The 26,363-nt window shown below is 41.8% G+C and overlaps 1 protein-coding gene across 1 annotated transcript in view; it reads left to right on the top strand.

Moving 5' to 3' along the window:
- arhgap15 (Rho GTPase activating protein 15) overlaps window positions 1-26,363 on the top strand; it is an 833,101-nt gene that overhangs the window by 181,571 nt on the left and 625,167 nt on the right. The window contains exons 6-7 of the mRNA XM_070873559.1: window positions 3,026-3,113; window positions 25,240-25,329. Of these exons, the coding sequence (XP_070729660.1) occupies window positions 3,026-3,113; window positions 25,240-25,329 (178 nt within the window). The remainder of the gene's footprint in view (window positions 1-3,025; window positions 3,114-25,239; window positions 25,330-26,363) is intronic.

The following is a 26,363-nucleotide window of genomic DNA, read 5'->3' as shown; positions in this document are numbered from 1 at the left end:
TTCATCTCACCTACTGTCTGGCTTCAGTATCTATGATGATTACTTTGATCTAGCTGTTTCAGAATAGATTAATGCGTTAACAGGAACAGGCAAGAAGAGTAAGAAAAAAAGACAAATGTAATAAATTCAACCTGGCTCGCACCACAGGGAAACCTTTGCTTCCATTTGATTCTCCGCAGATCCGTTCATAAATCACTTCCCTACACATCAGTAGTCTGTGAACTCCTAGAGGAATTCACATTCTGGGCATTCTAATTATAGAGGCGTTACTTACTACACAATAAAATGGGCTTTTAAAATTTAATAAAACTAGCATTTGCTATTTTCCTTGTATCTCTATTTCATGAGCGCTGCTGATTGTGCTACCATCTGGTGGCTATTTTAGGAAATGTCACACAGAAAAGCTGCGTTTCTGCCCCTTATAGATATACATGTGTTAAAATGGTTAACTATGCCGCTCAAGTACCTTATATATAGGGCTGATATTAATAGGCATTGATATTAATATATATTCCAGTGCATTCCAGTCATGTAGTGTCAAGATATTGCAGTGATTCGAGCCATCTCTATTTGTGTCACTGATGCCTGTTTACGATTTATAACATCCAAATTTAGCGATGTTTGGTGAGTTATTCTGGATTTTATATATGGCGGCATCCTTCAGTGAGCAGTTCACATTTTTCAGCTAGATGTGTGATATTAAGCACGCTCATAAAAATAAGTAGGAAAATATAAGTTGGACCATAAAAGAAATGAAAAGGGGGTGATTTTGACGATCGGCCGACAGTACCGTTTTGAGGACCGAGCCTCATTACCATGCAGCCGGCGGGGTGCTGGCAGGAAACGAGTGCCCAGCGCAGCCTGCTGCCTCCGGGCCTCTGAAATATCAGGCAGCCCAGCAAGCCTTCAGGACTGGAAACAGGTAGATCGTGAAGGAAGTCTGTTCTCGGGGAGCAATGGTGGTGGTGATGGTAGTGGTGGGAGGGGCATTAGTGGTCTAAGTTGTTTTTGTGAAGCCTGAATAAGCACTCCTACTCCTCCAGGCCCCACAAAAATGATTTAAAACTTACCTTTTTGGGCTGCCGTTCTGCTGTACTGCCAATGAAACAAGTCAAAGAGTGCACGGCGCATGCACTGCTGAGTTGTCTCCTGCTGTGCCAGTCAGGGTTCTATGTATGTCCTAGAACCCCAATTTGCATACTAAAAAATCTTACCACCTGAAACGAGCAGGTGGTTTAGCCACCTAGTGGGCAGCCTCTTTAAAAATGGCGGCAGAAGGAGCATCGTTTCGGGGAGGGTGTGGATAGGTCTACTGACCCCATTTTGAGCCATTTAATGCCTTGTTAATGCTGATTTGGGCGAGTTAAAATCGGTCCCACCTTCAGGACTCCTCTTTGGCTAAAACTGGACAGAGCAGAGCGCGCACGGGGCTCACTCCATCGAGTTCTGTCCTAAAATGGTGATTGGCGTCCTCAGTATGTTTGTTCACAAAAAGTCTCAAATCACAAAATTGTTAAAATATTTACCACAAGGATGTGTTTTAATGTGGTAATTTGTTATTTGCTGAGGAAACAATAAATAAAGCTTTTACTTCATCATAAGCTGTAACTAATCATTACCTTTATTCTCTCCTCATTTGCTGCACAAAATGGATTTCTGCTATCTACTATTATGACTACACATAATATACCTTTGTAAATATATGTCTTTTCTTAGCTGGTGTAACTGTTATCAAACTGGTCATATTTCATGGATAGAGCACTGTTTTGCAATGTGTATCTAGCTTATGTCTGAACTAGAGCTGAGGAATAGACCCAGATGTGACATGTCCTCTACTTCCTGTTCTTTCTTGTTCTTTCACTACTTGTCCTGCCAGGTCTAGTGCTCATTTTATTAAGATAGCAGGGGCATTACCTTGTGGTTGCATTACTTTTATATTTCTTCCACATGAAAGCAATCCATAGTTATATGAAGGAACAAAAACAGGAAATTTCATCTGAAATGCCTTCATGTACTTGGCTCAGTTTGGAAATGCACTATATAGTTTGGAACCGAGCAATCCCAACTAAGAAGATCAGAGGTTTGATCCCCAGTCTGTGCTGAATTGTTGATCTCAATCAGGACAATACAGAAGGGGAGAGAAAAAAGTAACAACCGCTCTCTTTCTCAATCATTATCCAATGATGGCTACCGGACTGTGCTCATATACGGACATAAGTTGAGGACAGGATTGGTTTGCCCGTGATGCCATCACAGTCAAATAGCCTCGCTGTCTAAACTCAGACATGAAGAATGGAAATTGGGTCAAAGTACTGGAGGGTAACCCGCATCCCTGGAACCATACCCCAGCTTGAATCAACACTTTCATGAGAGGAAAGAAGAAAGAATTCATTGAAAGTTATCTCAACATCTTCAAGTATGATCTGGTTCAGTATAAGGGCTGTGATAGAAATAACGGTCCCTTCGGCAACAGGATTGGCAATGTTAAAAGCAGATTATCTGTGAGTTATATCTGGTTAAACGATAATGAAGGAAGTCCCTAACACAAGAGTGAAATGAATGGAGCTGTTTTATTTCAAAAGTAGCAGAATTTCAAAGCAAAGCACTCTATGATAAATTGGTGCAAGCTCGATATGTTTTTTGTAGCATTAAATTACTTCCAGGAAATCAGTAGGGAATGATGATCATAAAAATGAAATGAAAGCACATTTTTTTCTGCAATGGTGGTATGTTAATTCAGAATTTCTGTTAATCTCTAATCTGCACCCTAACCTTACACTTCAGGGGAAGAAGTTTCAACATCGAAGTTGTAGCAGACTGTTTCGTGTTCTAGGTGTGGCAGATGAGAAGCAAATTAAATGTACGAATAAAATTACCTAGTACCGAATATGACAACAATCTTCCTTGTGAGACTAATTATTAACAGATTCGTTGATAGGGCATGGCACTAAGACTGATAGTTATGAATATTCTGCACTGCTAATGCATTTGGTCTGAGGGTATTAAGATCTTGTTTCTTTTTCAGGAAAAACTGGACCAGTTCTTGGGTTTGCCTGGAGGGAAACAGAATTGAATTCTACAAAGAACGCAAACAGCAAACTTTAGCCAGTTTGGTAAGCTCTTCTAAAGATATCCATTGTGACATCTTGTTAAAGTAAGACCTGCACTTGACGTGCAGCCTTTGATCTGTAGCTAAATGTCTCATGCTGTCTGCTAGTCAGTTTGAAGGTGGGATGTGAATAACTGCAGTGTTGAATAAAAGCAAGCCTTAAGGAAAACACAAGACCACCGATTTTCTTTCCCATGCAGTCGGCATTAATAATCAATTGTGACAGACGTGGGTAAAAAAAAAAAATCAAGGATGTTGAGTGTGTGGCAGCAGTTGTTACCTTGCAGCTGAAAGACGCTCAGGGAAAAGAAAGGCGCACACCTCCGTGTGGGTTCAAGGCCAGGGAGCAGACAGTGACACAGTGTGGGTAGAAAAGAGCTGCTTTTGACGATAGCCCACTGCTAAGTGCTCTCAGGGGTGGGCAGGACCTGCCAGACCTTATTGAAGTGATGTGCGGCTGGGAAGGTGCACTCTGTGCAGGAGTCAAAATGAATAAACTCTTTTGATGTAGCAGTTGACTAAAATCCATTACTTGGATTGTCATGCAGGCATTTTGGCAGCTTGTAACATGCGACACCCATATTAATTCTGACAAAATGACCAAGATATCTATCAAAGAAACTGAAATGTTAAGCACTACAGGAAATGCATACTGCATATCATAGCTTTACACATGGGCTTAATAGCCGTAAGAAGAGGTTTCCTCCCCAACTGGGTTGACAAATGTGAACAAAGGGAAGAAGCATCCATAAAATTACAAGTATACAAGTCTTTACTAAACTTTAGTAAGTTCAAAGTAACTTGCAAGCATCCGGGAAAAAACATTGTATTTTATTCATATTTTTTAATGTGGAGTTCAAGTAAATTTGTTTTGAAAAGAATGAAACCTTTATAAAAATCTTTATTTGTACAACCATTTGGATCTGTTAAACTGATCCTTTTAAACAAACCAGACTGCATTAGTGTATACGTGAAAAACTAGTTAGCGCATTCTGTACACGTGTCGATGATGGCTGCCACATCAATACTTTAACAGTGATGTGTTCATATTTTGCCATAATTTGTTTTGCTGGGATCTGTGCTTTGAATAAATAAATTCTTCTGGCGATTCCATTATGAGAAGACAACAGGGTAGAATTTCCACTTTGGGCACAATCGGCAACCTGGGCACAAATTGCGCTTGAAATTGCACTGGTTTTCTGAAGTCAAGTCGTGGTTCAAGTTTCCGCTCAAACTCTTTTGCATAATCACAATCGCAAATTATTCGATGAACCGCCACAATCTGGCAGCGTAATAGAAAATAATTGTTTTTTATCCCTTGCATTAAAAAATATTCATTGATTTATTTAAGAGGGGTAACCTGGTGTGGTTTTATTAATATAGCTTAAAATTGGTTTAGCAGATAAAAATAAGCATTTTTAACAAGAGCATCTAGTTCACCACCTTTGAGTAACCTGATTTTAAATCACTGAAAATGACTTTGGAAAAGTATATTGACCCATTCACCAGTTTCATTAGTGTACACTAGTTGTAAATTAAATATTTTTAATATTTTTAATTTTTTTCAACTTTCCTTTAAGTGCCATTGCACCTAAAAAAAAAAAATTTAATTTGAAGAGCCTTTTCGAACAGTCGCAACCGGGGACAATCAGCAGAAACTCGGCATGCTCATTATTTTGATCTGGGGGCATGGGTAGTTTTGTGGGCGGGGTGGAGCTCGTCTCTGGCGCGATGTTTCCTTAATCAGCATTAAAGATCGTGGAAAATCAATTTATGTTCGACGTAATATGCGCTAAAAATACCCCGATCCTTTACCCTGGTTCGGCCGATTTCCGTCAAATTGCGTTGGTTTTAGCAAAAACTCTAGGCCATGGTGTATAGTAGCTCCTTATTGAAGGTATTTAGTGAAAAAAAAGTTCAAAACATAGAAGGCTTAACACCTCTGTTACAATGGGGGGAGAGAGGAATTTGGTACTGGTATGTCAATATAATATACAATAACTTACATGCGTTTTGCCATTCAAAAAAAAATGCAATTCAAAAAGAATAGTCGCCCTTTTTGAATGTTGAGGAACTTTAGAAAATATAATTATTTGTCCTTTCTTATCAGTAATGTCAGCACAGCTAGAATGAGAAGAAGTGAGTAGTGGTAGCAGTTCCGCCTCTAAGTCGGAAGATGCAGGTCTAGGCAGCCCCGATGAGTAAAAACACGGGGTTCTGAGTAGACAGGCAATGGGATACTGACATGTGGTGGATGGGCCCTCCTCATTGTATGGATTGTGGGAGCCCATAAAACACTTACGCCATGTAGGATAAACCACCTCATCGGCTGGTATAAAGATGGCCATGGAAGGTGCGTTCCAGTCGCAGCCAGTCGGACTGTTAATAAGAACATAATAAGAACATAAGAAATAAGAACAAACGTAGGCCATACGGCCGCTCGAGCCTGCTCCGCCATTCAATAAGATCATGGCTGATCTGATCATGGACTCAGCTCCACTTCCCCGCCCGCTCCCCATAACCCTTTATCCCCTTATCATTTAAGAAACTGTCTATTTCTATCTTAAATTTATTCAATGTCCCAGCTTTCACAGCTCTCTGAGGCAGCGAATTCCATAGATTTACAACCCTCTGAGAAAAGAAATTTCTCCTCATCTCTGTTTTAAATGGGCGGCCCCTTATTCTAAGATCATGCTCTCTAGTTCTAGTCTCCCCCATCAGTGGAAACATCCTCTCTGCATCCACCTTGTCGAGCCCCCTCATAATCTCATACGTTTCGATAAGATCACCTCTCATTCTTCTGAATTCCAAGGAGGAGAGACCCAACCTACTCAACCTTTCCTCATAAGTCAACCCCCTCATCCCTGGAATCAACCTAGTGAACCTTCTCTGAACTGCCTCCAAAGCAAGTATATCCTTTCGTAAATATGGAAACCAAAACTGCACGCAGTATTCCAGGTGTGGCCTCACCACTACCTTATATAGCTGTAGCAAGACATCCCTGCTTTTATACTCCATCCCCTTTGCAATAAAGGCCAAGATACCATTGGCCTTCCTGATCACTTGCTGTACCTGCATACTATCCTTTTGCGTTTCATGCTCAGTCCGTGAATCCTGCCACTACTTGATACTGTTCTCTAAGGGTAGAGTGTGAAGATATGAATACTGCAACAGCCACAATAGGAGATTCACAGACCCAGGGAAATGTCAGCAACTTAAAATATGAAAGCCAGTGCAGATTGCAGGACATTCTGCTCAGAATTGACTTCAAGACTAGCTCAACACTGTAGCCACAGATGTCTGAAACAAGTATTTTACTGCTCTGCCATTGGGCTCCTGTTAGGCAAATTTTTATTTGGGGTGTCATTTCCAATTCATCAATTTTTAAAACATTCAATATAAAATGGAAAAACTAAAGTCAGAGCATGACCAAAACTTTCATATGTTGAAATGTGCAAATGCTCTGAAAATAATAGGATATTACACACATTTCAGTCTTTTTAATTTAATGCACTTCCATCACTGAAATCAAACCTGGCGTATTAAAATGAGAGGTTGACTCCGCTAAAGAAAATGTAAAGTTTAAAAACATTTCTTTTACATCAAACATTGCTTTGATATTGGTAAATATCATGACAATAATTGAAATAAAATTGGACAAACAATTGTGATTTTATGTTAAATATTTCATAAATTCCATTTCTATTTTTCTAATTGGCAGATCACATGACCATTTGGTTTGATTCAAGATGCTTGGTTAGGAGGATGAATAGATATTCAAACCATAAACATCTCCGTAACCATCATCATTGTTAATCCAGGGAAGCCCGAGAGCACTGATAATAAAGCACCTGCCTCAAAACCATATAGCCACAAGGATTTGAGTCCCAGTCTCAGTGCTGGCCATCCGAGTTCACCAAGTACTCAGTAATTCAATGGACATTTCATATTATGGCAGAATGACTCAGCTCCTGGAGGGAGAGAGAGAAACCGACACCACTTGTAGGACTCAAATTTGCCCAGGAGTTGCTCCGTTTTTTTTGGAGCAACATGATTTTTCTGGAGTATCCTAAAAATCCCCATTTTGCACATTCAATTTGCGCCAGTGTAAGTGAATTAGTTAGGATTTTTTTAGTTATTTTTTTCAAAAGGGGGCGTTACTCGTCATTGAAATCAAATCTGGCGTATTAAAATGAGAGATCAATTCCGCTAAAGAAAATGTAAAGTTTAAAAACATTTCTTTTACATCAAACATTGCTTTGACATCGGTAAATATCATGACAATAATTGAAATAAAATTGGACAAACAATTGTGATTTTACGTTAAATCTTTCATAAATTTCATTCCCATTTTTCTAATTGGCAGATCACATGACCATTTGGTTTGATACAAGATGTTTGGTTAGGAGGATGAATAGATATTCAAACCTTAAACATCTCCCGAGCCATCATCATTTAGGTCACTTTGGATAGCTAATAGTTGCTCCAAACTAACTTAGGCCAGAGTATGTGGCCACTTGTGGCCGCACAGAAAACCCTTGCGGAGAGTTAAGAAATCAGCGCAGGTAGATACATCTGAGACCATTCGACAAGAGATAAGGGTGGAAATGGAAGCAGAGAGGACCTTGCAAAGCACTAAACAAAGCACACAACATTCAAGAAGCATAAAAACATTCAAGAAGAAATTTTAAAAAACTAAGTCCTACCTTCTTATCAAAACTCGGCCTGGGAAGTCAGCGGGCCGGCCGGTGCGGGAAGCCACTCGGCCAAGGATAGGTGCAGGATGACAGGGGAGACCACAGGGAACTGGCTGCCGACATCCAAGCAGAAAATGACTTCTAAGATAAATTGCCAACCTGCCAAAGAACATAAGAAATAGGAGCAGGAGTAGGCCATACGGCCATTCGAGCCTGCTCTGCCATTCAATAAGATCATGGCTGATCTGATCATGGACTGAGCTCCACTTCCCTGCCCATTCCCCAGAACACCTTATCCCCTTATCGTTTAAGAAACTGTCTATTTGTGTCTTAAATTTATTCAATGTCACAGCTTCCACAGCTCTCTGAGGCAGCAAATTCCACAGATTTACAACCCTCTGACAGAAGAAATTTCTCCTCATCTCAGTTTTAAATGAGTGACCTCTTATTCTAAGATCATGCCCTTTAGTTCTAGTCTCCCCCATCAGCGGAAACATCCACTCTGCATCCACCTTGTCAAGCTCCCTCATAATCTTATACATTTCAATAAGATCCCCTCTCATTTTTCTGAATTTCAATGAATAGAGGCCCAACCTACTCAACCTTTCCTCATAAGTCAACCCCCTCATCTCCGGAATCAACCTAGTGAACCTTCTCTGAACTGCCTCCAAAGCAAATATATCCTTTCGTAAATATGGAAACCAAAACTGCACATCAATACCCTGTATAACTGTAGCAAGACTTCCCTGCTTTTATACTCCATCCCCTTTGCAATAAAGGCCAAGATTCCATTGGCCTTCCTGATCACTTGCTGTACCTGCATACTATCCTTTTGTGTTTCATGCACAAGTACCCCCAGACCCTGCTGTAGTGCAGCACTTTGTAATCTTTCTCCATTTAAATCATTTCTGCCAAAGTGCATGCCCTCACACTTTATACTCCATCTGCCAAATTTTTACCCACTCACTTAGCCTGTCTATGTCCCTTTGCAGATTTTTTTGTGTCCTCCTCACACATTGCTTTTCCTCCCATCTTTGTATCGTCAGCAAACTTGGCTACGTTACACTCAGTCCCTCTTCAAAGTCATTAATATAGATTGTAAGTAGTTGGGGTCCCAGCACTGATCCCTGCGGCACCCCACTAGTTACTGGTTGCCAACCAGAGAATGAACCATTTATCCCGATTCCCTGTTTTCTGTTAGTTAGCCAATCCTCTATCCATGCTAATAGACAGAAAGGAAAAGGAGGTGAGGTAGCATTGCTGGTTAAAGAGGAGATTAACGCAATAGTAAGGAAGGACATTAGCTTGGAGGATGTGGCATCTGTATGGGTAGAGCTGCGGAACACCAAAGGGCAGAAAACGCTAGTGGGAGTTGTGCACAGACCACCAAACAGTAGTAGTGAGGTTGGGGATGGCATCAAACAGGAAATTAGGGATGCGTGCAATAAAGGTACAGCACTTATCATGCGTGACTTTAATCTACATACAGATTGGGCTATCCAAACTGGTAGCAATACGGTGGAGGAGGATTTCCTGGAGTGTATAAGGGAGGGTTTTCTAGACCAATATGTCGAGGAACCAACTAGAGAGCTGGCCATCCTAGACTGAGTGTTGTGTAATGAGAGAGGATTAATCAGCAATCTTGTTGTGCGAGGCCCCTTGGGGAAGAGTGACCATAATATGGTAGAATTCTTCATTAAGATGGAGAGTGTCACAGTTAATTCAGAGACTAGGGTCCTGAACTTAAAGAAAGGTAACTTTGATGGTATGAGACGTGAATTGGCTAGGATAGATTGGCGAATGATACTTGAAGGGTTGACGGTGGATAGGCAATGGCAGACATTTAAAGATCACATGGATGAACTTCAACAATTGTACATTCCTGTCTGGCATAAAAATAAAACGGGGAAGGTGCCTCAAGTGTGGCTAACAAGGGAAATTAGGGATAGAGCTAAATCCAAGGAAGAGGCATATAAATTGGCAGAAAAAGCAGCAAACCTGAGGACTGGGAGAAATTTAGAATTCAGCTGGGGCGGACAAAGGAGGAGAAAAATAGACTATGAGAGGAAGCTTGCAGGGAACATAAAAGTGACTGCAAAAGCTGCTATAGATTTGTGAAGAGAAAAAGATTAGTGAAGACAAACATAGGTCCCTGGCCGTCAGAACCAGGTGAATTTATAATGGGGAACAAAGAAATGGCAGATCAGTTGAACAAATACTTTGGTTCTGTCTTCACTAAGGAAGACACAAATAACCTTCCAGAAATATTAAGGGACCAAGGGTCTAGCGAGATGGAGGAACTGAAGGAAATCCTTAATAGTCAGGAAATTGTGTTAGGGAAATTGATGGCATTGAAGGCCGATAAATCCCCAGGGCCTGATAGTCTGCTTCCCAGAGTACTTAAGGAAGTGGCCCTAGAAATAGTGGATGTATTGATGGTCATTTTCCAACATGCTATCGACTCTGGATTAGTTCCTATGGATTGGAGGGTAGCTAATGTAACCCCACTTTTTAAAAAAGGAGGGAAAGAGAAAACAGGGAATTATAGACCGGTTAGCCTGACATCAGTAGTGGGGAAAATGTTGGAATCAATTATTAAAGCTGAAATAGCAGCGCATTTGGAAAGCAATGACAGGATCGGTCCAAGTCAGCATGGATTTATGAAAGGGAAATCATGCTTGACAAATATTCTAGAATTTTTTGAGGATGTAACTAGTAGAGTGGACAAGGGAGGACCAGTGGATGTGGTGTATTTGGACTTTCAAAAGGATTTTGACAAGGTCCCACACAAGAGATTGGTGTGCAAATTAAAGCACATGGTATTTGGGGTAGTGTATTGATGTGGATAGAGAACTGGTTGGCAGACAGGAAGTAAAGAGTAGGAATAAACGGATCCTTCTCAGAATGGCAGGCAGTGACTAGTGGGGTACCGCAAGTTCAGTGCTAAGAGCCCAGCTTTTTACAATATACTTTAATGATTTAGATGAAGGAATTGAATGTAATATCTCCAAGTTTGCAGACGACACTAAGCTGCGTGGCAGTGTGAGCTGTGAGGAGGATGCTAAGAGGTTGCAGGGTGGCTTGGACAGGTTAGGTGAGTGGGCAAATGCATGGCACATGTAGTATAATGTAGATAAATGTGAGGTTATCCACTTTGGTGACAAAAACAGGAAGGCATATTATTATCTGAATGGTGACAGATTAGTAAAAGGGGAGGTGCAATGAGACCTCGGTGTCATTGTACATCAGTCATTGAAAGTTGGCTTGCAGGTACAGCAGGCGGTGAAGAAGACAAATGGCATGTTGGCCTTCATATCGAGAGGGTTTGAATATAGGAGCAGGGGGTCTTACTGCAGATGTATAGGGTCTTGGTGAGGCCACATCTTGAATATTGTGTTCAGTTTTGGTCTTCTAATCTGAGAAAGGACATTCTTGCTATTGAGGGAGTGCAGCGAAGATTCACCAGACTGATTCCTGGGATGGCTGGACTGACATATGAAGAAAGACTGGATTGACTAGGCTTATATTCACTGGAATTTAGATTAATGAGAGGGTATCTCATAGAAACATATAAAATTCTGATGGGATTGGACAGGTTAGATGCAGGAAGAATGTTCCCGAAGTTGGGGAAGTCCAGAACCAGGGGTCACAGTCTAAGGGCAAGGGGTAAGCCATTTAGGACCGAGATGAGGAGAAACTTCTTCACTCAGAGAATTGTGAACCTGTGGAATTCTCTACCACAGAAAGTTGTTGAGGCCAGTTCGTTCGATATATTCAAAAGAGAGTTAGATGTGGCCCTTATGGCTGAAGGGATCAAGGGGTATGGAGAGAAAGCAGGAACGGGGTACTGAAGTTGAATCATTAGCCATGATCATATTGAATGGTAGTGCAGGCTCGAAGGGCCGAATGGCCTACTCTTGCACCTATTTTCTATGTTTCGATGTTTCTATTACCCCCCAACCCCATGAACGTTTATCTTGTGCAGGAGACATGGAACCTCTACTTCCACTGGGTATTTCACTATAGAGATAGATATTCTAGCGGCAGTTTCTGGTCAGCTATGGTGTACAGCCGTTCAGCTCATGAGCATTAGCCTTGATTATATGCTCAAGTCCTGGAATTATTTGGTAATTTTGTACTATGGGCTAACAGTAAACAAGAACTGGATTAAAACCATCCGAAATTATTTCACTTAGGAATCTTGGACTTTCCTCCCATCCATCTGAGCTTGTTTTGAACACTCAGCCTGGGATAGGGTTTGGACGCATCAGTCCCACGCTGCAGCACGCACACACAGGCTGGGGGCAGGAGCTACTGCACATGCGCGCACACTCCAACGTGCATGTGGAAAGCTGCCAGCACTGTTTCTGGCGCAGGGCCCTAGCTCTGCCCCCCCAATTGACTGGCCATGCTGCACCAAGCCCCGGGAGAAGCAACACAGCGGCCAGAATCGGGGGAGATTTTTTCGACGCCGTTTTCAGCCCGCAAAGTCGGCGCATCTCTGGTGAGTGCGCCGAAAAAAGAGGTGGGCCAAATTTGAGCCCGTAGTTGTGTGGGTATAGGTTCTGTTATTACTGGCAGACTGGATATCCCCCAACTGTCTTAATCTCTAAGCTGAAGGAGGAAACATGGAGGTGAGATGTATTTTCGACCGAATAAGGGGATAAAGTTAGTGAGCGCAGAAAATAAAACTGCTCCATGCTTGACCAGCAGAACATACACTTGTAATAGCACAAGTTGCACGCTGTCAATTTTTTCTGCTCTCCTCAAAAATAATGGAGCCCCGCTTACAGCAAGCCTCCATTTTATAATCTGGTGATACATTTGATAATGATTGAGCCTGGCTGACTTGTTTGAATTAATATTTTGCTGAAATTCCAGTGGGCGCCGATAAAGGCCACTTAAACCACTGAAAACAATTTAATTGCTATGAATTGGAATTTAGAACAGGGTAGTTTATCGAGAATTTATTTTACAGTAAGTAACAAACTTGACATGTTCCAAGTCTGTAACCAATAAAACTGACAAGTACAAGATGGATAAATTCTCCTGTATCCATTGTGAAAGAGTGTACATGACTGTGATCTCAGCCGCACAACGTCTCAGAGTTACTGTACAATCAGAGCAATTGGACTTATCAGACTTTGTAGCTTATGGGGTGGAAAGGCTGGCAGATTCGGTTATTAAGCAGTCACAGAACTCAAACCTGCGACATTGAGATTATGAAACAAGTGCTCTGACTGCTACACTGCCATCATGCCTCAGGTCAAATGCTTATTTTAAATACAAGAAAATCCAGATAAGGTACAACAAAAAGTGCATTGTATTTTGAAAAAGTTAACAGGAACTGTCAGGGTCAACAAAAAGTCATCATCACTAAAACGTTGTCAAAAACAAATGATGTGAATTAAAATTAACTGCAATACTGTACCAGTACTATGATGTGGAGCATTATTTCCAGTTAGTAATGTCAGAACACAGAATTAGAATATGTATTCAAATGAAGTTTACCTTACACTGAGTATAATTTAACTAATCAGTCCAAGCTTCAATGACAGCAAAGAGAAAGCTATAACAGAGACATATAAACAAATTAGACAGTAAACCTTAATTTATGTGATAAGTGGAATTTACTCAATCACTTAGGCTGTTCTAGTGTTTACTAAAACACAGTAAAAAGAGCCTAAGCACTGTATTTAATGGATCCAGCCCCATTATAGATGCTTTAGTTTACATACATTGAGGGAGTTATAGTCAAATACCAGAAACCATAAAACATGGACTGATAAACAAATTTAGCCAATCAGTAAATTAGTGAATCCATGAACGGAATGTGTGATATCTGGCTGGTAATTATCTGGAACTTGTTTACAACTGTATCTACTATACAAGATTGAGTGATTACAGCTTCATACATTTAGATAGGTGTTTTAATTCTCCTTTAAGAAGATCAGCATGATTATAATAATGGTTATTCATTGTCATTCACTTCAAACCTCATCAATGTGTTTTTCTCTTCTGGATAATTATTTGCTAGCAGTACAGTGGAGTGATTGTTCAGGTGTTATGTTTAGAATTAGTGTTCCTGCTCCATGCTTGTGTTTATTTATGCCTAGATCCAGATTACCAACATTTTACATAATTAATGTTATGCATTGTGCTGCCACCTTACATTTACCAAATCACAAGAAGGGAGAGTATTTTTTATCTGTAACATAGAAAATCTTTAAAGTGCTCTCACTCCTTATGAAGTTAATGGAATGAAAATCAGATGGGTTCTGTAAAGGGCAAGCAATCCAGCCAGTCAGAATATCCCAGGTCAATCTATACCCTGGGGAAGATGCAAATCTACCCCAGGGTAGAGATTGACAATCTAAGCTGACACTCCACTGCAGTATTGACAGAGTGTTCCATTGTTGGAGGTGCCAACTTTCAGATGAGATGTTAAACTGAGGCCTGCCTGCCCTCTCAGGTAGACATATGCAGAAGAGCAGGGGAATCCTTTTAAATATTTACCACTCAACCAACATCACAAAAACAGATTATCTGGTCATAATCTAATTGCAGTTTGTTCATTCTTGCTGTGCGCATATTGGCTGCCATGTTTCCTACATTCATATCATAGGCAGTCCTTCAAAAACGAGGAAGACTTTCTTCTACTCTAACAGTGAGTTCTCGGGCTGTACACTGTTCAGTCACCTAAGAATTCACTTTTAGAGTGGAAGTAAGTCTTCCTCGATTCCGAGGGACTGCCTATAATGATGATGATGTACAATCCAATGCGGGAATTACAGTCTCTGCCACAGATGGGACAGACAGTCATTGAAGGAAAGGGTGGGTGAGGAGCCTGGTTTGCCGTACGCTCCTTCCGCTGTCTGCATTTGATTTCTGCATGCTCTCGGTGACGAGACTTGAGGTGCTCAGCGCCCTCCCGGATGCTCTTCCTCCATTTTGGGCGGTCTTGGGCCAGGAATTCCCAGGTGCCAGTGAGGATATTGCACTTTATCAAGGAGGCTTTGAGGGTATCCTTGAAACATTTCCTCTGCCCATCTGGGGCTTGCTTGTCCTGTAGGAGTTCCAAATAGAGCGCTTGCTTAGGGAGTCTTGTGAAAGCAGTGATTTCACTTCAAAAGTACTTAATTGGCTGTAAAGCGTTTTGTGATGTCCTGAGGTTGTGAAAGGGGCTATATAAATGCAAGTCTTTCTTCCTGTTTCCTGTGAGCAATGAAGATCCTCCAGTTTACAAAAATTAATTTACAAAAATGCATGATGAAAATGTGTAAGCTACTGCACCTCAGAAATATTTTGTCGCACTGATCCAATCCCTTTGTTATTGAACTAGCAACTAGTTTGGTGGCAAGATGAAGCAGTGACAGCATAGGCACTGGAAAAGGAAACTGGTGGAGAGGGGACACTGTGGCATCAGCAGTGCTGAGGGTCAGCTTCAACCTGATGTCGTGAGACATATCTGTCCTAGTTCAAATCTCCTGCCACCCCAACAATCCTGCTCTTCCCCATTGAATCCATATAAGAACATAAGAACATAAGAAATAGGAGCAGGAGTAGGCCATACAGCCCCTCAAACCTTCCCTGCCATTTTATATGATCTTGGCTGATCCGATCATGGACTCAGGTCCACTTCTCTGCCCGCTCCCCACAACCCTTTATTCCCTTATTGGTTAAGAAACTGTCTATCTCTGTTTTAAATTTATTCAATGTCCCAGCTTCCACAGCTCTCTGAGGCAGCAAATTCCACAGATTTACAACCCTCTGAAAAAATAAATTTCTCCTCGTCTCACTTAGCCTGTCTTTGTCCTTTTGCAGATTTTCTGTATCCTCCTCACCACTTGCTTTTCCTCCCATCTTTGTATCGTCAGCAAATGTGGCTAGGTTAAACTCAGTCCCTTCTTCCAAGGCGTTAATATAGATTGTAAATAGTTGGGGTCCCAGCACTGATCCCCGAGGCACCCCACAAGTTACTGATTGTCAACCCGAGAATGAACTATTTATCCTGACTCTGTTTTCTGTTCGTTAGCCAGTCCACTATCCATGCTAATATATTACCCCCAACCCCATAAACTTTTATCTTGTGCAGTAATCTTTTATGTGGCACCTTGTCAAATGCCTTCTGGAAGTCCAAATTCACCACATCCACTGGTTCCCCTTTATCCACCCTATTCGTTACATCCTCAGAGTTCCAGCAAATTTGTCAAACATGACTTCCCCTTCGTAAATCCATGCTGACTCTGCCTGACCGAATTATGCTTTTCCAAATGTCCTGCTACTACTTCTTTAATAATGGAATCCAACATTTTCCCAACCACAGATGTTAGGCTAACTGATCTATAGTTTCCTGCTTTTTTCGGCCTCTTTTTTTAAATAGGGGCATTACATTTGCAGTTTTCCAATCTGTAGGGACCTCCCCAGAATCCAGGGAATTTTGGTAAATTACAACCAGTGCATCCACTATCCCTGCCGTTACTTCTCTTAAGACCCTAGGATGCAAGCCATCAGATCCAGGGGATTTATCTGCCTTTTGTGCAAACCCTCCTGTAAAGTCCTGTCCCTGCAGTACAGACTTACACGAGGCACATGCTGAATTCAAGGTCACTCAGAACCTGCACCTTTATTTCACAGCTCTTGAGACCTCGCCACACTTGCCTGAGACCTCCCTTTATATACCTGTGTGGAACAGGTATGGAGTGTCTCCTGCAAGTGCACCCCTGGTGGTAAAGTATGCTTGTGGTTACAGGTCATATCTAGTTACAGTCATGTATAGCATGGTAAGATACAGTTATATACAGTAGTGTGAGATAAATGACATCTCCCATTTTCAAATTCACTTCTGAAAAACATTCACTCTAAACCTAAGATTAAGCCTAACTTGAAGAAGGACATTCTTGCTATTGAGGGAGTGCAGCAAAGGTACACCAGACTGATTCCAGGGATGGCGGGACTGACATATCAAGAAAGACTGGATCAACTGGGCTTGTATTCACTGGAGTTCAGAAGAATGAGAGGGGATCTCATAGAAACGTTTAAAATTCTGACGGGTTTAGACAGGTTAGATGCAGGAAGAATGTTCCCGAGGTTGGGGAAGTCCAGAACCAGGGGTCACAGTCTAAGGATAAGGGGTAAGCCATTTAGGACCGAGATGAGGAGAAATCCCTTCACCCAGAGAGTGGTGAACCTGTGGAATTCTCTACCACAGAAAGTTGTTGAGGCCAATTCACTAAATATATTCAAAAAGAAGTTAGATGTAGTTCTTACTACTAGGGGGATCAAGGGGTATGGCGAGAAAGCAGGAATGGGGTACTGAAGTTGCATGTTTAGCCATGAACTCATTGAATGGCAGTGCAGGCTCGAAGGGCCGAATGGCCTACTCCTGCACCTATTTTCTATGTTTCTATGTTTCTAAGCCCAACCTTAACCCTGGCGCTCATCCCAAACCCTAGCCCTCAGTCTGCATCCTAATTCTAAGCCTCAATCTACGCATATATTTTCCTTTCAGCCAGTTCAATTTGTGAAGATAGATGAAATTGGGAATTCAGAAATTTCCACCATTTCTTTGAAACCTGGAATTTTGGGGATGTCCACAACAAACTGTTAAAACATCCACACCAGAAGATGGTTCCTGTTTCAAATGGGTTACCTAAGCTGCTGAGTCAACAGCAACAGTAGAGTTCTCTCTGCATTCTTTGTTTCATATTGTTTTGTGTCTATGTGCGGCAGCCTACTCCATTCATACAATTTGAGATGGTCTATAAACATTGGCATCAATAACTTGACCCTCCACTTTTCAACTTATAACCGCTAACATATCCTCTTTGCTGGAGGTAGCTACTAATGCAACGGGAATGACCTCTAAAGTGCTTTGAAAGCTGCACTGTTTGCAGAGCTTGTAGAATCTATCATTGTATTGATGAAATACTCAGTCCTCCTCAATCCTAATTCTTGCACAGACTAAAACCAACATACCCAATTTGAACAGCCCACCTCAAAGGAACAGCACAGTAGACATTCAAAGCTCAGCCCTCAAATCCACTTTTACCTTTGTAGGTGCAGTGGCAAAGTGAAAGGAAGCAGTAGCAAGGCGATGGGGAGCAGTGGCCAAAGTTTGGGCGGGGGGTGTGGGGTAGGTGTTGGGGGGGATGGTGACAAGGTGAAATGGCACCGCAATGGCAGCAATAAAATTCAAGATAGACTTACCCGCATTGGTGCACGAATAAGAAGCTGCTATGGGACTATGTGGCAGGAAGTCTTCATGAGATCCAACAGTCAGTGGAAGAAAAGCATCTTGCCAGAAAATAGTGACCAATCAGACAAGAGGCAGGGGAGCTGCTTCTGACTTACTTGCACCCTGGTTATGGCCTAATGTAAAATGAATTGACCCTTCCAGTAGCCCTCTGTGTTTCTTTGATCTCTGCATGTTCACTTTGAAATGCAGACCAGCTGTATCTATATATTAATAAAACTCAAATAACAATGTTTTATGAGCTCCAAAAATAGCATTTGCTGGCAGTTTTGTTTTCCTACAAAATTAGGCAAATGACTAATGTAAGAAACTGTGGTTTATGGATCTGAAGAGCTTTTGAGAATAATAGCTTCTTCTGTGATGAATTATAGTCACAGGCAATATAATTATTTACGTAATGTAGATAATAACTAGTAGATAACTAGGCTAAATACCAGCAATGAACACAAGACACCATATTCATTAGGTTTTGCATACTCCAAGGTGTGTACATATATGTGGGTGTAAGTAAAATATGAAGGTAAGCTGACATATTTGCAATCCTTCTTTCAACTTTTTTTCAATAACTAGGATTGACGGCTAAGTAGGCTAAGAGCCCAGTTTTTAAAGATTGGCTTTTCATCCACATATACGGTTATGCAGTCAATATTCCCAGAATCTACATTCAAAGCTGGCATTTTGAAATATTTTTGCATAACTGGATGTCTGGTATAAAGATTGAAGGACATTTTCAATAGGCATATCATTCCTATTTCTACCAGGGACTTGTTTACATCATACATCTTGCAGCATCCTGGGGTTAGGGGGACCATTTGTTGTATTGTGTTCTCTATGACCATTGCACCACTAAGGAGTGAAGCCAAAAACAAGCCAATTATTTTAGACTACAAGTGTGTTTCTTCACTGTGCACCTTTTGGTACTATTTTGAGGGAACTATTCATGTTGATGAGTGAGTTTGATTACACACGAAGGTCAATCTCTATTAGGCATGAAATGCCTTTTGGCTTTGTTTGTCAATTTATCACTGAACAACTGGGAAGTATTGCAACAATGAGGCAACCCATTGCTGAATCGAAAGTTTTCTGTTTTCTCCCCATGACTTGGTGCTCAGGATTATTCATGTCAGAAGAATGAAAGGCTGATTGAAACCTGCCATTATTTGAACCTAAGAGCTTCTGACATAGAAACATAGAAAATAGGTGCAGGAGTAGGCCATTCAGCCCTTCAAACCGACACCACCATTCAAAAAGATCATGGTTGAACATTCACCTCAGTGCCACTTTTCTGCTTTCTCTCCATGCCCCTTGATCCCTTTAGCCGTAAGGGCCATATCTAACCCTCTTGAATATATCCAATGAACTGGCATCAACAATTCTCTGCGGTAGAGAATTCCACAGGTTAACAACTCTCTGAGTGAAGAAGTTTCTCCTCATCTCAGTCCTAAATGGCTTACCCCTTATCCTTAGACTGTGTCCCCTGGTTCTGTACTTCCCAACATCGGGAATATTCTTCCTGCATCTAACCTTTCCAGTTCCGACAGAATTTTATATGTTTCTATGAGATTCCCCTCTCATCCTTCTAAACTTCAGTGAATACAAGCCCAGTTGATCCAGTCTTTCTTGATAAGTCAGTCCCGCCATCCCTGGAATCAGTCTGGTGAACCTTCGCTGCACTCCCTCAATAGCAAGAACGTCCTTCCTCAGATTAGGAGACCAAAACCGAACACAATATTCCAGATGAGGCCTCACCAAGGCCCTGTACAACTGCAGTAAGACCTCCCTGCTCCTATACTCAAATCCCCTAGCTATGAAGGCCAACATGCCATTTGCCTTCTTCACCGTCTGCTGTGCCTGCATGCCAACTTTTTATGACTGATGTACCATGACACCCAGGTCTCGTTGCACCTCCCCTTTTCCTAATCTGTCGCCATTCAGATAATATTCTGCCTTCGTGTTTTTGGCACCAAAGTGGATAACCTCACAGTATTCCACATTATACTGCATCTGCCATGCATTTGCCCACTCACCTAACCTGTCCAAGTCACCCTGCAGCCTCTTAGCATCCTCCTCACAGCTCACACCGCCACCCAGTTTAGTGTCGTCTGCAAACTTGGAGATATTACACTCAATTCCTTCATCTAAATCATTGATGTATATTGTAAATAGCTGGGGTCCCAGCACTGAGTCCTGCAGCACCCCACGAGTCACTGCCTGCCATTCTGAGAAGGACCGTTTATCCCGACTCTCTGCTTCCTGTCTGCCAACCAGTTCTCTATCCACGTCAATACATTACCCCCAATACCATGTGCTTTAATTTTGCACAACAATCTCTTGTGTGGGACTTTGTCAAAAGCCTTTTGAAAGTCCAAATACACAACATCCACTGGTTCTCCCTTGTCCACTCAACTAGTTACATCCTCAAAAATTCTAGAAGATTTGTCAAACATTATTTCCCTTTCATAATTCCATGCTGACTTAGACCGATCCTGTCACTGCTTACCAAATGCGCTGCTATTTCATCTTTAATAATTGATTCCAACATTTTCCCCACTACTGATGCCAGGCTAACTGGTCTATAATTACCAGTTTTCTACTCACTCCTTTTTTAAAAAGTGGTGTTACATTAGCTACCCTCCATAGGAACTGATCCAGAGTCGATAGACTGTTGGAAAATGATCAGCAATGCATCCATTATTTCTAGGACCACTTCCTTAAGTACTCTGGGATGCAGACTATCGGGCCCTGGGGATTTATCGGCCTTCAATCCCATCAATTTCCCTAATGCAATTTCCCGACTAATAAGGATTTCCTTCAGTTCTTCCTTCTCACTAGACCCTCGGTCCCCTAGTATTTCCAGAAGGTTATGTATGTCTTCCTTCGTGAAGACAAAACTAAAGTATTTATTCAACTGGTCTGCCATTTCTTTGTTCCCCATTATAAATTCACCTGATTCTGACTGCAAGGGACATACATTTGTCTTCACTAAGCTTTTTCTCTTCACATGTCTATAGAAGCTTTTGAAGTCAATTTTTATGTTCCCAGCAAGCTTCCTCTCATACTCTATTTTCCCCCTCTTAATTAAACCCTTTGTCCTCCTCTGCTGAATTCTAAATTTCTCCCAGTCTTCAGGTTTGCTGCTTTTTCTGGCCAATTTATATACCTCTTCCTTGGATTTAACACTATCCTTAATTTCCCTTGTTGGCCATGGTTGAGCCACCTTCCCCGTTTTATTTTTGCTCCAGACAGGGATGTACAATTGTTGAAGTTCATCCATGTGATCTTTAAATGTTTGCCATTGCCCATCCACTGTCAACCCTTTAAGTATCATTCGCCAGTCTATTTTAGCCAATTCATGTCTCATACCATCGAAGTTACCTTTCCTTAAGTTTCGGACCCTAGTCTCTGAATTAATTGTGTCACTCTCCATCTTACTAAAGAATTCTACCATATTATGGTCACTCTTCCTCAAGGAGCCTCGCACAACAAGATTGCTAATTAGTCCTTTCTCATTACACATCACCCAGTCTAGGATGGCCAGCCCTCAAGTTGGTTCCTCAACATATTGGTCTAGAAAACCATCCCCAATCCACTCCAGAAAATCCTCCCCACTGTATAGCTACCAGTTTGGTTAGCCCAATCTATATGTAGTTTAAAATCGCCCATGATAACTGCTGTACCTTTATTGCACGCATCCCTAATTTCTTGTTCGATTCTGTCCCCAACCTCACTACTACTGTTTGGTGGTCAGTACACAACTCCCACTGGTGTTTTCTGCAGCTCCAACCATACAGATTCCACATCATCCAAGCTAATGTCCTTCCTTACTATTGCGTTAATTTCCTCTTTTACCAGCAACGTTACCCCACCTCCTTTTCCTTTCTGTTTATCCTTCCTGAATGTTCAATACCTCTGGATGTTGAGTTCCCAGCCTTGGTCACCCTGGAGCCATGTCTCCGTGATGCCAATTATATCATATTCGTTAATTGCTGCCTGCGCAGTTAATTTGTCCACCTTATTATGAATACTCCTCGCATTGAGGCACAGCGCCTTCAGGCTTGTCTTTTTACCACACTTTGCCCCTTTAAAATTTTGCTGCAATCTGACCCCTTTTGATTTTTGCCTTGTGTTTCTCTGCCCTCCACTTTTACTTTTCTTCTTTCTATCTTTTGCTTCTGCCCCCATTCTGCTTCCCTCTGTCTCCCTGCATAGGTTCCCATCCCCCTGCCATATTAGTTTAACCCCTCCCCAACAGCACTAGCAAACACTTCCCCAAGGACATTGGTTCCAGTCCTGCCCAGGTGCAGGCCGTCCAGTTTGTACTTGTCCCACCTACCCCAGAACCGGTTCCAATGTCCCAGGAATTTGAATCCCTCCCTTCTGCACCACTCCTCAAGTCACATATTCATCTTAGCTGTACTGCAATTCCTACTCTGACTAGCACGTGGCATTGGTAGCAATCCTGAGATTACTACCTTTGAGGTCCTACTTTTTAATTTAACTCCTAACTTCCTAAATTCAGCTTGTGGATCTCATCCCATTTTTTATCTATATCGTTGGCATCTATATGCACCACGACAACTGGCTGTTCACCCTCCCCCTCCAAAATATCCTGCAGCCGCTCCGAGACATCCTTGACCCTTGCACCAGGGAGGCAACATACCATCCTGGAGTCTCGATTGCAGCCGCAGAAATGTCTATCTATTCCCCTTACAATCAAATCCCCTACCACTATAACTTTTTCCTGCCCTCCTGTGCAGCAGGGCCACCCACGGTGCCCTGAACTTGGCTGCTGCTGCACTCCCCTGATGAATCATTCCCTCAACAGTATCCAAAACAGTGTATCTGTTTTGGAGATGGATGATCGCAGGGGACCCCTGCATTACCTTCTTTCCACTGTTCTTCCTGCTGATCATCCATTCACTATCTGCCTGTGTAACCTTTACTTGCGGTATGTCCAACTCACTAAACGTGTTATTCACAACATCCTCAGCATCGCAGATGCTCCAGAGTGAATCCATGCACAACTCCAGTGCCGCAATGCAGTCTGTCATATGCTGCAGCAGGATATACTTCCTGCACATGTAGTCGTCAGGAAGCGTCCCTTAGTTCCCACATAGCACAGGAGGAGCATGTCACGTGTCCAAGCTCTCCTGCCATGACTTAACCCTTGGATTAACTTAATTTGGCAACAATGATAAAGATTACCTACTGATAAAGGAAAAGAAAAAGAAGAAAAACTACTCACCAATCACCAGCCAATCACTTACCCACTTGGCTGTGACTCTGATGTTCAATAAAGAAAGAAGAAAAAACTTGCATTTATATAGCGCCATTCGTGACCTCAGGATGTCCCAAAGTGATTTACTATCCATCCTTCCCAAATAGGCTGTTGGTCTACCACCTTTGTATCAGTATATTGCAGTCATGATTCAGTTTTAGACCTAGGTGCTCCTGCAATAACATTCTTTAAAAAGTCTTTGACAGAAAGATTAACTTTGCAAAATATGTTTACACCTTTACTCAGCTTTTATGCTCCAGATAAATAGGACTTTTTAAATATCTGATCGACTCACACTCAGGTAGTGGGGAACAGATAAGTGATTTGTATCATGGCTGCTACTCAGCAACTAATCAAATGTGGGAGGAGAAGTTCTTCTGCAACAATTTGGAATCGTGATAAAGAGCTGGGTTCCAGAGCCAAAGTAATGTGTATATTTTAGCAGTTTTTCTAGAGTTGGCTTTTTCTTTCTACATTTGAAAGAGAAAAATAAAGCCTGTTTGTATCTGTACCTACTTTAATGAGCGGAGCTAGACTGCACCAGACTACTGGTGAGATGCAATCAATAACATTATACTAATTCCCAAAACTGGCCAATTGAAGAAAAGGTGCAGGTTTAGTGATTTTTGCTCTTTAATGACTTGCACATATGATGGAGGTCAGACGATGGTGCTAGAGAACTTGAAACACATGGCACAAATTGAAATGCACTACAGCAGAGTCCTCATATGGTGTGCATCCAGGCTGTGGTGGAGGATAATTGAGCCATGCTTTCCATGTTCAGTGTGAGGTTTCCTGGAACTCCTGAGTCCAGTATCCACAGAAATTGGTTGGGGACTTAGCACACAGGATGCATTTGGCAAAGACCTCAGGCACCGTGGCTGGCTGCCACCAGTTTGTTTTTGGGCTATGAACAAAGAAAAATTATTTATAAAGCACTTTAATTATGAAGTGGCTTCATAATTTTCTTTAACCGTTTAAGTATCATTTCTGCACCGAAAAGATAATGGCGTTATTATTTTTGTCACACTTGCGTACACTATGACCTAGGAAACTTTCCGCCATTCTGTACATTTCTCTGACTCTACTTTATATTGAAAAAGCCATTGGGTTCGAATAGGGCCCTGGAAAGGGGGATTGAATGGCATAGTGGATCAGCAGCTGTCTGGAACTTGGGTTTGTTAGCACTCCAGAAGGATAGCATTAAAAAAAAAATCCCCATTCTCTTTCAGCAGTCTGCGCCCTAAGTGAAATAGGTTGGTTTATTCTCACCCTGTACACAGGGCAGCAAACTGCCAACACATGATCACTGAACTGACAGCCGCACTCAGAGAGGTCACAGTGAAGAATTGTGGTGAAAGTGAAACAACTGAGAGAGGCAGTAGAGGGTGCTCTTTCATGTTTTGAGTTGACACAGTGCCAGGGAAGAGCAGAGAGTGCTTTTTACCCTGCAGCTACCTGCTTTAACTGACTTGAGAGTATTTGATGTTGGTACTGGGTAACGACAGCAAATAATCTATTCTAGTCCCCAGCATTGACATCCATGATTTTGAAGAGTTCAAAAATCACCCAAAAACGCATATATGCTTAAAGTGCAGATTTTCTAAAATTATGATGTTCAAATGATGTTATTAACAATGATTTTGTTTTTCAGTATGAGGCAGATACAAATTATGTTGCTTTCACTGTCTAGAATTAAAATTCTTGATGTGAAATGTCCTATCTTATAAATCACTGGCACTGGAGTGTGCTATTAAATACTGAACTCCAATTTCTATATAACCTGTCAAAACAATTCTTTTTCCCTTTTGAATAATCCTCACATTTTTCAATATGTGGCCTCACTGCACAGTTTTGAGATTTGTAGATGACATCTTTTTTTCCCTCCGCCTCTGTACAGAAACCAGGCTGTAAGCCAGAAAACGTGGACCTGTGTGGTGCTCAGATTGATTGGGCAAAAGACAAATCCAGCAAAAAGAATGTGCTTCAGGTAGGATATTTTTCTTGGTAGCATGATTAACTTTACAGTCACTTCAACCTATTAATCCTCGTGTGGGTGCAAGCTGTTTAGTACCTCAGTTTTAGCTGAAGAGCTATCACTTTTTGAAAATGAATAATATAAGGCACCGGATAAAACTCATTGGGGGAAAAACCCGAGTACACTGTACACATAGCAGATCCCCAGCAAGAATCTGGCTTGAAAAGCTGTTTTTAACAAGATTAGACCATGTTGCTATCTCATACTTGGCAAGTATAATCCATAGCTATTACAAGGACAATGAAGAGCTGATATTAACTCCCTCGGCAGGGTGGAAATGGACCAGCAGTGGAGTTAAAATTACAGCGGTGGACTTACTGCACATTCCCACTCGCTTTACACCCGCTGCTATATTACTTCTCGAGTTTACATGGGTGGTCAAGGCACCCACTTCAGTCAAGCTAGCGCTTCATGAGCCCATGCAAACGGGGCTCCTATGATAGATATAGGACGGCAAAACAATTTTACCGGCCTACATGGCCAGTCCGCTCAATAAAACCTGGCAGGCAAGTGCAGGAGGCCCATGTGAGGGCAAGTGTTCAAATTATTTTTGTAGGGACAGTAAGAGCCAAAGTGCTCCTCTGGGGTCCACAAGAATAACGTGGGCTAGTGCCATCTCGGGCTCTCCCTCCCCCACCCTATCCTCCATGATCGCACCTTCCCCCCCGGACCTCCTTTTCTGCTGGCCAGATCTGCCTCTAGTGCATCAGTCCAGAACCGGCAAGCAACTACGGGATGCCTGTCCGGGCCATGCAGCTTGCTGGTGTTAATGAAGCTCAACCCTCAAAATGGACGTATCGAGCAGCCGGCTCAAGCGTTCCACCAGTCTACTGCCTGAATGTTAAAATCCCCATCCTCTCTTGTCTTTTTCTTTTCCATTTCTACCCATGGATAAGAATCTGTTTTCTATTTGATTAATCAGCCAAAACTTAATTTAAGGTCATCATTACCAAAGAAAAATTGTAAAGTAAGGATGTGAGTAATGT

This window comes from Pristiophorus japonicus, chromosome 3 (genome assembly GCF_044704955.1).
Source record: "Pristiophorus japonicus isolate sPriJap1 chromosome 3, sPriJap1.hap1, whole genome shotgun sequence".
NCBI classification, from domain to species: Eukaryota; Metazoa; Chordata; class Chondrichthyes; family Pristiophoridae; genus Pristiophorus; species Pristiophorus japonicus.
The sequence above is the reverse complement of the archived record's forward strand: the minus strand, read 5'-3'. Positions and strand labels throughout refer to the sequence as shown.